At 50.7% G+C, this 14845-nt stretch overlaps 1 protein-coding gene across 3 annotated transcripts in view; it reads left to right on the top strand.

The window, feature by feature from the left end:
• The window catches only part of LOC146798685 (uncharacterized), a 415733-nt gene that overhangs the window by 218218 nt on the left and 182670 nt on the right, over positions 1-14845 (top strand). For all 3 annotated transcript variants that reach the window (XM_085625984.1, XM_085625983.1, XM_085625982.1), the window contains exon 9: positions 12665-12793. In XM_085625984.1, coding sequence (XP_085482110.1) covers positions 12665-12793 — 129 coding nt within the window. The remainder of the gene's footprint in view (positions 1-12664; positions 12794-14845) is intronic.

The following is a 14845-nucleotide window of genomic DNA, read 5'->3' as shown; positions in this document are numbered from 1 at the left end:
GTTTCCCTGAAGTCCGACGTCGAGTAGCCTAAGACCTGGAGCCCGAGGTGGAGAAGCGGCGCTGACTGGAAAAGCAGACGTCGTACCCGGAGCCGCCAGAGGTCGAGAGAGGGCGCCGTCAGAGGTCGTGAGGAATACCGGAGGTCGAGGAGGAAGTCACCCGAGGTCAAGTGAGCGGCGTCATCGGAGGAGTGAAGTCCGCCCTCCGGAGTCGTCGGAGACCGAGGTGAAGGGTAACGGAGGTCGGGAGTGAGGATCGCACTCCGGAGTCGCCGGAACCTGTGAGAATCGTGCCGGAGGTCGGGAGTGGAGGTCGCACTCCGGAGACGCCGGAAACCGGTGAGGAGCACCGGAGGTCGGGAGTGAGGATCGCACTCCGGAGCCGCCGGAAGTCGACATCGAGGCAAGGCCGGCCGACGTCATCGAAGCCGAGGTCGCCATCGGACCGGAGCCGCCCGAAGTCGACATCGAGTAAGACTGCCCGACGCCATCGAATCGGAGGTCGAGATCGAACCGAGGCCGCTGGCATCGAGACCGGATCCGCCTGCCGGCGTCGTCAAAGAACTGACATTGTGCCGAGGCCGCCGACATCGAACCGGAACCGCCTCACGGCATCGATACGACTCCAGCGGCGTCGGAGCATCAGAAAAAGGGCAGTAAGTGGAGTAGAGGGCGCCTAAGGCCCTGTGGAGACCTGAGAGACTGCTCTAAGGGGCTAGGGAGGTGCTGGAACCAACCTGACTGTGCCAGGGGTGAACTGGGACTAATCTAGAGAAGCTGTGTGGAGAGAGAGAGCCAGGTCTCTGGTATTTTCCCCTTTATCTACCTCAGTTTAGGCCTCAGCCTTGACCAAGCCAGGGAGTAGACACCCCCAAGCCTTCCACATCCCCACAAGCTGTGCCTGGGCCAAATCAGCCCTTAGGAATCAAAAGTGATCTGATTTCATGAGTGTCACTGTCAGCTTTTAAGTATTTATTAGGGGCACTGTATTTATTGTATTTACCTATTTATTGTTCCACTGTATCTATTGGTCCACAGTATTTATTGATGCACAATATTTATTGGTTACAGTATTTATTGCCTCAGAATATTTAATTGCCTGTCTGTATTGCACTTTTATTTATGCCTTCAGTATTTATGATCACCCCTATTTATTGAATCATTAAGCCAGTATTTATTTGTCCTGCACTTTCTAAAAAGTTTGTATATTGTGATTGTTATTTATTTTCTCCAATCAGCAACTAAGAGAAAAAGAAGATAAAGAAAGTTATTTTCATAATTTTTACGGTGTAGAGTCGTTTTTGGAACGGATGCACGCATGGTTATTGTTTGGGTATGTTGTATGCTTAGCACGGAGCCTGATTCCTGACCACTCGAGCCAAGCTACCACAGTGTGTCCGGGAGACCACCACCACCCCTTCTAGTGTGGGAGTGGGTTTCCAACATAAATTGGTGTTCAGCGGTGGGATAGAGCTGTGCCTACGCATACTCAACAATAACTGTGGGTAGTCCATAGGCCTACACCGGGAGTTTTCTCAAGAGTGGCCTTCCTAATTGTGGGTTTTTGTTTTTTTCCAAATTTACTCTGGTGGTGGGAGGAGGTATTATTAAAGGTACCCCCCTGCATAGTTACTGCACAAAACCTGTCCTCTAACCTGAGTGGGCAAGATGGAGTTTGTACTAGAAAATCTAGAAACGTACACTGTGGCCCAACTCAGGGAGTTTTGCCAGCGGGAGGGGGTGTACTGTCCCCCAGGAGCAAAGAAGGGTGCACTCCAAACCAGCTTAAGGGCTTGGGGGGAGGCACGCCGAGAAAGCAAGGCTGAGGAGGAAGACAGGGATGGAGAGCCTGACCCCGAGGGGGCTGAGATGTACCAACCTGAGGTGGGGAACCTGTCAGCAGGGCCCAGAACCATTTCTAGGAAGGGCAGCAGTGCCTCTAGCGGTGGCTTGTCTGAGGTGGAGTTAACAGACCGGAGGGAGAAAAGACAGCTCACATGGGACTTAGCAAGGCTGGAGAAGGAGAAGGAGGAGCAGAGGATGGCCCATGAATTACGACTGAAAGAAATAGATCTTCAGATCTTGAGAATCGGGGCACAACCTGTTCCTAATGGTGGCAGCCAAACCCAAGAGATCACCAGGGAACCTAAACCATACCTGCCAAAGGACATAGTAGCTAGCTATGGAGTGGGCGACGATATCGCCAAGTGGCTAGCGGCCTATGAGGTCTCGTTGAGGGCCCATGGGGTTCCAGAGAAGTACTGGGGAGGGGGATTGTACAAGTACATGCCTCCAGCTGGTAGGGATGCTTTATTGGCCCTCGAGGAGGATGAGCAGACCCACTACCCCACCATGAAACTGGCGCTCATCAGAAAGTTTGGACTAACACCTGAAAATTACAGACAGAAGTTCAGGGGTAGTCACAAACTGGGCACGCAGAATTGGGTGGACTTCCTGGACTATGCGAAGAAGGCAATGGAAGGTTGGATTCAGGGCAGTGAAGTGAGGAACTACGAGGGGTTGTTTGACCTGGTACTGAAGGAACACCTGCTCGAGAAATGTTTCCCTGAACTGCGGCAACACCTGGTGGATAGCAAGCTGACCAGTCCCCGGAAGCTTGCTGAGGAGGCGGACATTTGGGCTAGTACCCGGGTGTCCACAAGGGGGACTGGAGGGGATACTCAAAAGGCCGGACAGGGCGCCCCCCAGAAGAAAGAGGGAGGGGAAAAGAAAAAGGAGTTCTCCAAAGGCCCCCAAAATAACTTCCAAGGGAAGGGAACAGGATTCACCCCTAAGGCTAACCCGCCCAGAAACCCTAATCCTGGCCAGAGTCAGCAGCCAAGGGTTGTCCATTGCTATGAGTGCGGTGGCGTTGGACACTATAAAGGAGATCCGAAGTGCTTGAAACGACCACCCCCTCCCACTGGAGGAAAGACCCCCGGAGTAGCTAGTGTAGTGCTCGGGGAGGAGATGCCCTTAACTAAGGGAAGGGAGTGGGCGGGTGTCACTTTAGTGTCCCTGGGAGAACGGGAGATGGTTCCTAAGATCCAGGTGCCCGCAAATACCGCAAAGTATGGGCAATGGGTCACCATCAACGGCCAAAGAGGGGAGGCTCTGAGAGACACAGGAGCCAGTATGACTATGGTGCGTAGCCAACTGGTGTCTCCAGAGCAGGTAATTCCCGATGTACTCCACCCAGCCGCGATGGCTGACGGCAGAACAGGCCACTATCCAGTGGCCGAGGTTCCCTTTGAATGGGGGGGGGTTGCAGGTTCACTTCGAGTTGCCGTAAGCCCTGCCGTGCGAGTCGATTGTCTGCTGGGGAATGACATGGAGCACAACGCTTGGAAGGAGGTGGAATACCGGACTCACACCGAGATGCTGGGTACACCTGACTGGGCCTGTGTTAGCACAAGGTCCGCGACTACCCGAAGAGGGAGTTCATTTCGGCTGGAGCCTGGAACAAAGGCCCAGCCAGCTGCCAGTCAAGGGAAGAACCGAGGACAGGAGGAGCCTGCCTCGGCGTCCCCACCCCGTAGGACGGATAGGCCACCGGAGGTGGTGGACCAGGAGTCTGCGGTGGGGGACGTTACCAACCTGGAGGACCTACCCATCCCGGCCGAGTGGCACGTGGAGGGAGGCCCGTCCAGGGAGGAATTCTGCCAGGGCCAGAGGGAGTGCCCTACCCTTGAGGGGCTAAGGCGTCAGGCCGAAGCCCAGGCAGCAGGGAACGTTGAAGGGAACTACAGTGTTTACTGGGAGGATGGCCTCCTCTACAGTGAACCCAAGGCACCCCTACATGGATCGTCACGAGCCTTGGTAGTCCCTCAACGTTATCGAGCCTTCCTTCTGGAGTTGGCTCACGAGATACCCTTGGCAGGACACCTGGGGCAAGACAAGACCTTCGCCCGTCTTGTCCCACACTTTTATTGGCCTCAGATGAAAGTGTCGTCCGATACCTACTGCCGGACATGTGTGTCTTGCCAAGCCAGTGGGAAAACAGGGGTGAAGCTGAAAGCTCCCCTGGAACCACTTCCTGTCGTTAGCACCCCCTTTGAAAGGGTGGGCATCGACATTGTGGGTCCGTTAGATCCGCCAACTACAGCTGGTCACAGGTTTATCCTGGTTCTGGTGGATCATGCCACACGGTACCCAGAGGCAATACCTCTGAGGACCATAACAGCACCTGTTGTGGCTAGGGCCCTGATGGGAATCTTTACCCGAGTGGGTTTTCCCAAGGAAGTTGTGTCCGACAGGGGGACCAACTTCATGTCAGCGTACATGCGGGCAATGTGGAAGGAGTGTGGAGTGACATACCGGTTCACCACTCCTTACCACCCCCAGACCAATGGTCTGGTGGAGAGGTTTAACAAAACCTTGAAGGGCATGATCAGAAGTCTGCCTGAAAGCCTGCGGAGGAAATGGGACGTCCTCCTACCCTGTTTACTTTTTTCCTACAGGGAAGTGCCACAGAAGGGAGTGGGCTTCAGCCCCTTCGAGCTTCTGTATGGGCACCCTGTACGTGGACCTCTCAACCTGGTGAGAGACGGATGGGAAAGAACTCCCAGAAAGCTTCCCCAGGATGTGGTGAGCTACATGCTGGCCTTCCGGAGCCAAATGGCTAAGTTGTGGAAGCAAGCTTCTGACAACTTGGAAGCCAGCCAAGCAGTGATGAAGGCGTGGTATGACCACAATGCTCACCCGGTGGAGTTGGAGCCTGGCCAGAAGGTGTGGGTGATCGAACCCGGAGAGCTTAGTGCCCTCCAGGATCGCTGGTCAGGACCCTTTGAGGTGTTGGAGAAGAAGGGTAAGGCTACCTACTTGGTGGACCTGAAGACCCCTCGTCAGCCCCTGCGGGTGCTGCATGCCAACCGCCTCAAACCCCACCACGAGAGGCCCGAAGTCATCTTGATGATGGTGACTGACGGAGGAGAGGACGTGGAAAGCGAGCCTCTCCCCGATCTGTTTGCGTCTCAAGAGAAGGATGGGTCGGTGGAGGGAGTGATTCTCTCCCCATCTCTAACTCCTGAACAGCAGGAGGACTGTCGCCAGGTCCTGGGGCAGTACTCTTCGTTGTTCTCCCTTGTCCCGGGTAGGACTCACCTGTGCGTCCATGACGTGGACACAGGAGACAGCCCACCTGTGAAGTCCAAGATCTACCGGATGTCAGACAAGGTGAAGGCCAGCATTCATAGTGAAGTCACTAAGATGCTGGAGCTAGGAGTGATCGAACCTTCTAGCAGCCCCTGGTCCAGTCCGGTGGTGTTAGTACCAAAAGCTGCACCACCGGGTGCCCAACCAGAACTGAGGTTCTGTGTGGACTATCGGGGACTGAATTCAGTGACCAAAACTGATGCTCATCCGATCCCTAGGGCGGATGAATTGATTGACCGGCTGGGAGCTGCCCAATATCTAAGTACCTTTGACCTTACTTCAGGGTACTGGCAGATCTCTTTGACTGATGGAGCAAGGGAAAGGTCAGCCTTCTCCACGCCCAATGGCCACTACCAGTTCTGTGTGATGCCCTTTGGGCTCAAGAACGCACCTGCCACGTTTCAGCGCCTGGTAAACCAGATCCTCACCGGAATGGAGAGTTTCTCTGCTGCTTATCTGGATGACATAGCCGTCTTCAGTAACAGCTGGGAGGATCACTTGCGTCACCTGCAAGCTGTTCTCCAGGCCCTGAGACAAGCTGGATTGACGATCAAGGCCAGCAAGTGCCAGATCGGGCAGGGGTCGGTAGTGTACCTTGGACACTTGGTGGGTAGGGGAGCGGTGCAACCCCTCCAGGCGAAGATCGAGGCCATCATGGCCTGGAAACCCCCCAAGACACAGACTGAGGTCCGAGCATTTTTGGGCCTCACGGGATACTACCGCCGCTTCGTGAAGGGGTACGGTACCATCGTAGCCCCCCTCACGGAGCTCACGTCCAAGAAACAACCTCGACGGGTAGTCTGGACGGAGGCTTGTCAGCAAGCCTTTGAGAGATTGAAGAAAGCCATGTGCGAGGCCCCGGTCTTAAGGGCCCCAGACTTTTCCAGGGAGTTCATTGTCCAGACAGATGCATCAGAACATGGCATTGGGGCAGTGTTATCGCAACTCAACGAAGAGGGTCTGGATCAACCCGTGGTCTTCCTATCCCGGAGACTACTTCCCAGGGAACAGAAGTGGAGTGCAATAGAGCGTGAAGCCTTTGCAGTGGTATGGGCTCTGAAGAAGTTGCGGCCATACCTGTTTGGCTCGCACTTCCTAGTTCAGACCGACCACCGACCCCTTCGTTGGCTGATGCAAATGAAGGGGGAGAATCCCAAGTTGTTGAGGTGGTCTATTTCCCTACAGGGGATGGACTTTCAGGTGGAACATCGGCCTGGAGTGGACCACGCCAATGCAGACGGTCTCTCAAGGTATTTCCGCCTTAGTGATGAGAACTCCCAAGGGGTTGGGTAGCTCTCCCCACTTTCAGCTGGGGGGGACGCGTGTTAGACCTGTCAGCCCTTTGGGTGGTCCCTCCTCATCATTATTTATTTTGTCCCACTTTTGCCTCAAACCCTGTTTGAATTTTTCCTTTTTGGGAACCACCAGACTTTTCAGTGTTGCTGCAGATTCAGGGAGCCATTTTACCTACCCCTGAAACTTCTGTCTGAGGGCCTGGAGCACAAAATGGTGGCCACCTGTGACATCACCAGCATCCACTGGAACCTACCAGCACCTTCCAGAACATTCCAGAACCCTGTGACAGTTGGAGGCGGTTTAGAATGTTGGGAAGCTAAGACAGAGAGTTGGCAGTTGGAGCTGGCAGTTGGCACCTGACTGGTGAGGAGTGAGCAGCAGAAACGTGAAGGAGGAAGGAGTGAAGCAGCAGGGGTGGAAACTTGTGCCTGGAGTGGGGTCCATAAACCCACCCTTGATACTAGTCCCTACTGACGGAGCCCAGCCTAGAGCCCTGTGGGGGAAGAAGTCAGAAAAACCATCCTGAGGACCTGGACAGCAGGAACAGGCCTTAGAAACAAGAGAACAGCAAGATCCTGACCTGGAAGCTGGTTTCCCTGAAGTCCGACGTCGAGTAGCCTAAGACCTGGAGCCCGAGGTGGAGAAGCGGCGCTGACTGGAAAAGCAGACGTCGTACCCGGAGCCGCCAGAGGTCGAGAGAGGGCGCCGTCAGAGGTCGTGAGGAATACCGGAGGTCGAGGAGGAAGTCACCCGAGGTCGAGTGAGCGGCGTCATCGGAGGAGTGAAGTCCGCCCTCCGGAGTCGTCGGAGACCGAGGTGAAGGGTAACGGAGGTCGGGAGTGAGGATCGCACTCCAGAGTCGCCGGAACCTGTGAGAATCGTGCCGGAGGTCGGGAGTGGAGGTCGCACTCCGGAGACGCCGGAAACCGGTGAGGAGCACCGGAGGTCGGGAGTGAGGATCGCACTCCGGAGCCGCCGGAAGTCGACATCGAGGCAAGGCCGGCCGACGTCATCGAAGCCGAGGTCGCCATCGGACCGGAGCCGCCCGAAGTCGACATCGAGTAAGACTGCCCGACGCCATCGAATCGGAGGTCGAGATCGAACCGAGACCGCTGGCATCGAGACCGGATCCGCCTGCCGGCGTCGTCAAAGAACTGACATTGTGCCGAGGCCGCCGACATCGAACCGGAACCGCCTCACGGCATCGATACGACTCCAGCGGCGTCGGAGCATCAGAAAAAGGGCAGTAAGTGGAGTAGAGGGCGCCTAAGGCCCTGTGGAGACCTGAGAGACTGCTCTAAGGGGCTAGGGAGGTGCTGGAACCAACCTGACTGTGCCAGGGGTGAACTGGGACTAATCTAGAGAAGCTGTGTGGAGAGAGAGAGCCAGGTCTCTGGTATTTTCCCCCTTTATCTACCTCAGTTTAGGCCTCAGCCTTGACCAAGCCAGGGAGTAGACACCCCCAAGCCTTCCACATCCCCACAAGCTGTGCCTGGGCCAAATCAGCCCTTAGGAATCAAAAGTGATCTGATTTCATGAGTGTCACTGTCAGCTTTTAAGTATTTATTAGGGGCACTGTATTTATTGTATTTAACCTATTTATTGTTCCACTGTATCTATTGGTCCACAGTATTTATTGATGCACAATATTTATTGGTTACAGTATTTATTGCCTCAGAATATTTAATTGCCTGTCTGTATTGCACTTTTATTTATGCCTTCAGTATTTATGATCACCCCTATTTATTGAATCATTAAGCCAGTATTTATTTGTCCTGCACTTTCTAAAAAGTTTGTATATTGTGATTGTTATTTATTTTCTCCAATCAGCAACTAAGAGAAAAAGAAGATAAAGAAAGTTATTTTCATAATTTTTACGGTGTAGAGTCGTTTTTGGAACGGATGCACGCATGGTTATTGTTTGGGTATGTTGTATGCTTAGCACGGAGCCTGATTCCTGACCACTCGAGCCAAGCTACCACAGTGTGTCCGGGAGACCACCACCACCCCTTCTAGTGTGGGAGTGGGTTTCCAACACTACCTCTTACAAACGACCGAGCCAATTGACCAAGGTATGTGTCAGGATCCACAGGCAGATGGCAGAAGACCTGGGGGTAATGAGGGTTAATAAAGTTCTGTACCTTACTAATCCCAGACGGCGAACCTTAGGGGGGTGGCCTCGCCTCGCCTTCTCGTGCCTCAGAGGGCCCGCCCTTTGCCCGGGCTTAGCCCCGGGCACTCCCGCGCGCTCCCGCGCAGCGAGGCACGTCACTTCTTGTAGGCGTTGGTTAGGAGGAACATGAGGGGCGGGGCGGTCAGGGAGAGCGGGCCAGGTGACTTGGCCTCGGGATCGCCGGGGCTCCTGGGAGAGTGAGTCCCGGTTCCCAGCGCTCGCAGCCCTGTCACTCGCGCACACACCCTGCAGGTAACAACACTCGGCTGGGCGACCTTGGCGATGCGGGACCCGCGAAGCGGGTTCCGCGAGGTGTTGACTGGGTCCTCCCTTCTGCAGCAGCGAATCCTCCTTCCAGGTAACAGCACAGCAAACTGTAGAACTTCCCGGTTTCCCGCTTGGGCGGGCTCCTTTTCAGCTGATTTGCAGGGCGGGGCGGTCAGGGAGAGCGGGCCATGTGACTTGGCCTCGGGATCGCCGGGGCTCCTGGGAGAGTGAGTCCCGGTTCCCAGCGCTCGCAGCCCTGTCACTCGCGCACACACCCTGCAGGTAACAACACTCGGCTGGGCGACCTTGGCGATGCGGGACCCGCGAAGCGGGTTCCGCGAGGTGTTGACTGGGTCCTCCCTTCTGCAGCAGCGAATCCTCCTTCCAGGTAACAGCACAGCAAACTGTAGAACTTCCCCTAGTTAATTCAGAGACCTGATGCCTCCCCATATATTTGTAGGATCATCATACAACATGGACCCGAGGTCTGTGGGTTCACCAGAACACCAATATATCATTGGCGTATTGCAGTTTGCGCTACACCGGGTCCCCATCCCAAGACCACCCTTGAATACGAGCGTTCTAAGTCCTCGATCGCCTGGGCAAATAAAAGAGGAGAGACGGGACAACCCTGACGGGTGCCTCTGCCAATCGGGAATGGCAGCAAAAGGGTCCCATTTACCCGGACCTGGGCGGTTGGGTTGTTGGAGCTCAGCAAGTGTATGAAATTGAGGCCCCAGCCTGGCCCTCTTCAGCACTGCGTCCAGGAAGGATCAGACAACAGTGTCAAAGGCCTTTTCAAAATCCACTAGTAGCAGCACTGAGGGACATTGAAGGCGATGGGCCTGGGAGAGGGGACTGAGGGCCTCTGCTTGGCATAAAGCCTCATTAATCAGGATGAATCAAGTAGGGCAGGGTGTGGTGTAACCCATTAGCTTAGACTTTGGCAAATACCTGGATGTCGACATTTTTAAGAGAGATATGCCTGTAAGAGGGGCATCTGTTCAACAGTTGGCCTGGCTTAGGGAACACAACAATTGTTGCCGTATTCAAACCCGGTGGAAACGCCCCTCGCTCCACCATCTCGGTGTACATTGGTAACAGTTAGGGAAGTAGTAGAGTCTGGAATAATCGAATATATTCTAGCGGGGAAACTGTCAATTAATTGGGTTTTTCAAGGAGTCTTGGCAGAAAGCCCCTCCCCGATCTCCTCCACCATGATCGGCTGATCCAGTCCTTAGCCAATGACAGGGGGTTCGAGGGCAGTAGAATGTCTGGCAGCATCGGGTGGGCAATCTCCAGAGCGGGTTGCGATGTCTTCGCATATAATGTATGGAAATAGTCTGCGAAAACGTACGCCACCGAGGGAGCCTGCTCATGGAGGCGTCTCTCGGCATCTCTAATAGAGGGCACCACCCTAGAGGTGACACCTCTGGTGGCCAGCCAGTTTAAAAGCTTCCCCAACTTATCCCCTTGTACATATACCCATTGTGCCTATGTTCTTCAGCATCGCCTGGCGTCTTCTTGCAAGATCTGACACAAGTGGTATTCTGCAAACGCCAACTGTCGGTGTAGGTCAGCAGAGGGCCGCTGATGCGCGCTGCGACCCAGGGAGAGGATCTGGGTCTCAAAAGTCATCGTCTGCAACAGATTTTGCACCTCTTTACCATGGAGATACCCTTTAATCACCCCCCTAATTGTGGGTTTTCTAGCCGCCCAGAGCGCACTGGCTGAAGCCATCATACCCCCTTTCACCTCGAAATAAGAGCGGATCTCTGTTTCTATAAAGTCTGAGTATTCTTTCTTTTTTAAACACATTTAATTGAAGTATGTGTAAAGTTTCCAACATGTCCAAGGCGGCCCATAATACAAATAAGCAAATGGAACAAATATTTCCTATACAGAAGACACAACTATCCCATCATTCTCCCCCATACCCCCCATCCGTTCGTAAAATGAGAGAAAAAAGAAAAAAACATATTGACTGCATAACCGATGATGTTCAGTAGTTCAGCGTGATAGGTCTCTTTTTGGCTGTGGGTTGTCTTAATTTCTTCATCCAAGACTTGGCGAATCTGATGGACTGGCACTAGTTCGATTCCTCTGTATTCTATCCACCGCATTCATATTTAAGTGTGTTTTTGGGGAGATCCCCTAGCTTTATACAAGTCTCAGCATTCTTGGTCAGTGATATGCCAAGTGTTAATGCACCACATGGGGTGTAGTGTCACCTTGGGGGGGCCAAACTGAAGTAGGATGGCGACAAGTGCAAAACGAACAGATGATGGGGCGATAGATGCTTCCAGGTTACAAATATGGGGTGGGAGGAAGTTGGAGGGACGGGTTGTTCTGTTTTTAATGTTTGACCACACACTTTGCTGACACTTTTATCCCACAACAATTGCTCACATTCTGGAATGGTGCCACCAGCGCCCCTTCTGCAATTTTACCTTACCAAACCCACAGGAGTCCTTGTACAGGGGCTGGCGCCCCTCCACTGTTCTCCCTTGCTGATGCCGATTAAGGTACTACCCTGGAATGTCAACCGTCTGCTAGATCATAACAAGCGGTCAGCCGTTCTTTTCAGATCTTGATAGACTCAAGGACCTTATTCTTAATCCCGCACTGGGATAGGTAGGATGTCAGCAGTGATGGAGAGACCGTATCAAATGCTGCAGATAGATCCAACTTGATAAGGACCACAGCCTCCCCGCATCTACTAATAGTCTGATATCATCTACTGCTGCAACCAGTGCGTATTCTGTATAGCGCTTCAAAACCAGACCGTGAGGGGTCCAGCAGATCCTGGGTTTCAATGAAAGTAATGTGCTATTTAGGATATTTTTCCAACACTTTAGCTGAAATAGGCAGCAGGGATATATTCGACGATATTTTTTCATATCTAATGGATCTGAGCCTGTCTTTTTTAACTTTGGCCTTACTATCGTCTCTTTCCATAACTTTGGGAAAGGGCCCACAACCATCACTAAATTAGTTGAAATAGACAGTTCCCTCGGCTTCAAGTTCTGAAGCCAGGTGAACAATTTTAAGTAGGCAAGGATCCACAGGAGAGCCTGACTTAGTGTTCAGAAGAAGTGTATTAACTTCCCCAGCCAAAATCTGCAGAAAGGAGGCTAAGAAAACAGAATAAACTATTCCATTGCCATTCATTGGCAAGTTTGACCGGTTACTGGCCATTCACACTCCTCTCTTACTTAACTGCAGATGTCGATTGTGTTCTCAAGAGTGAGCTATGTCTTGATGTTGAGGTATATTTCCTTAATGAGCCTACCTCAACAACGGCTCTAGAGGTGATGGCCATTCTGCAAAACTAAAAACAAGAGAACTAATTAAAACCTATTTTATTTGAAAAAGGACAAATTCTGAAGGAAAAAAAGAACAAAATAAAAGGCAAAGTTGTTTTGAAATATTCATGATAAGCAGATATTTAGAAATATGGTCACCAGAAAAGGATTTCAGCAGTTGGCTGGCTGTCAGTCTGAAAATTGATGTCTCCGTTTCGCAGTTATGGACTCTTCCTTGTGCATTGTAAGAAGAGAAGGGTGTGACTGTAGGCTTTTGTTTTTAAAAACCAAAGTAATGCATTTAATAGTGTTTTTGGATTTACTTGAGTGGTAGAATAATACTGAAAATAATGATGGAATGTGTCGCCTGCATGCCATCATTTCATGTCAGTTCCACTTTGTACATGAGCTATGGGGAAATCTAGCTGTCCTCTTTAAGGGTTGATTACTTGATTTAATTTTTCTGCAGGAAGTCGCCACTCACCAACAGCAGTGCCTGGCCCTGGAGCAACAACATCTGCAAGAGTGCACTCATCTGCGGCAGGAGCTTCAACAGGCGAAGAACGATGGGCAGGAGTTGCAGGCCCAGGCAGATAAGGTACCATAAGACCAAGGAGCCATGCTACCAGATAACACTGTGCTGACATTTTGGAATGTCTTGGGTAATTTGCCCTAAGCGTGTCACAGATTTACAAGCCAATCCATTTCAAGAAGCATCATTCTCATTTAGAATTGCTGAGGAGGGCCTTAAGGCGTTTCATTTTTTATAGAATAAAAGTTGGAAGTCTGTTTTGTAAAAGACTGTGACTGGTAATAGTAGTAGAAGTAGTAGTACAACTTTATTCAGTTTTTCATTAAATCTTAAAAGTACACACAGAAACAAAAAACAATCATGAAAAAGAGTATGACTCTTTGTATTAAAAACAAGGTGCGTCCACAGAAATACGGAGATTACAATACTTGTATGAAAGACTTACAGTTCTATAAAGGCTGAGCAACATTACATATAGCCAACATGGCTGAACCCTAATTTATGGACATCCTCACAGGGAGCAAAATTTGAAGTGCATGTGCAAAAACATTTCATAGAACAGACTTAAGACTCCAAAAAATTATGGAAACAATCAGCTAGAAAATCCAAAATCCAAATGAACATACTTTTCGCAAATGTAATTTCCCAGATAAAAAAAAGCGACAGAAAAGAGCATACATTGGGTCCGATTCACAGAAGTAATCTGAGGCGAAAGTCTAACTTTACGACTTTGGGTATTCACTAAGGGCATTTACTACTTCCCAGGTTAGACTTTTGTTTTAAGTTTAGACCAAAAGTCCAACTTAGACCAAAAGTCTAACGTTACTAGTAGTAAAGTTAGACTTTTGGTCTAAGTTAGACTTTTGGTCTAAACTTAGACCAAAAGTCTATCTTTAGTAGTAGTAAAGTTAGACTTTTGGTCTGAGGTTAGACTTTTGATCTAAACTTAGACAAAAAGTCTAACTTTAGGAGTAGTAAATGCCCTTTGTGAATACCGAAAGTCGTAAAGTTAGACTTTCGTCCCAGATTACTTCTAAGAATTAGGCTCTTTGTGTGTAGGTAAGACTACCTGGAGCGGTGCAGTGGGAACTTATCCACAAATTTCACATCCAAAACTCCCTATGGGTATACATTTGGCAGTATAAACATTGAGCATTGCCTTAATATGTTTATGCCCAAGCCTTCTCCAAAATTCATTACTACTATGGATGGCCCTTTTAAAAGTCAATGGTTGCCAATTAAAATAAAGAATCACGTAAGATACCCAGATAAGTAAAATGCTTGACCCTGTTTATTAGTTGACCCCTGACCAGAAATATTTTCGATGTAGTGTTTTTGGGGCCAACCATCATAACCTGGGATTTGGAATAGGCCAAGACCATCCATGAAACTAATAAAAAGATCAAGGAGTCACTGCAAACCCTTGGCCATGTGTGCGTCTAGGTCTGCGTCATCTGCATATAAAAAGGCATGCAGCGAGTGGCCATCACTTGTTCAATTAAAACCGATTCCAGACAATTAATATCAAGGATAAAAAGAATGGGGCCAGGATACAGCCCTAGCGAACCCCTCTCTTCAAACTAAAGTGCTGAGAGCATCCTCCAATTACATACAGCATGACCATCATGTAAATCACGCAGGAAGGCAACAAGTGTGGGTTCAACTCCTCATAGACACCAGCATGGCCCAGTGCTTAACTCTATTAAAACTATCAAAGGCTGAGCTGAGATTCACGAAGGGCAAGTGAATTGCACTCCCCTTTGCCCAAGTGCATTTAGAGATGATCAAATGTAGTTTCATATTTTGTTCGATAGTTCCCCGCCCTGGCCTGAACCCATATTGAATCTCAGATAAAACCTTCTGTTCTTTTACCCAAGAAGTTAGGCGGTCCAGGAGCATCCGACTTATGATTTAGACCTCAATATCCACCAAAGAAATAGGTCTGTGACTGGTGAATGGAAACCGATCCAGGCAGTTTCTTGACCACACAATCTGCTTTGACTGGTGCTGTCACCAATAGACCTCATCGAAGTTATGTTCTGCTTGTTCTTTCATTCCGCCTTTTGTAACTTGCTTGATTTCAGCTCTGAGGGAACTTGCTTTGGTGATAACAAAATG

The sequence above is a fragment of the Triturus cristatus genome, chromosome 9, assembly GCF_964204655.1.
Source record: "Triturus cristatus chromosome 9, aTriCri1.1, whole genome shotgun sequence".
Taxonomy (NCBI): domain Eukaryota; kingdom Metazoa; phylum Chordata; class Amphibia; order Caudata; family Salamandridae; genus Triturus; species Triturus cristatus.
Note: the sequence above shows the minus strand (reverse complement) of the source record. Positions and strands in the feature narration are given on the sequence as shown.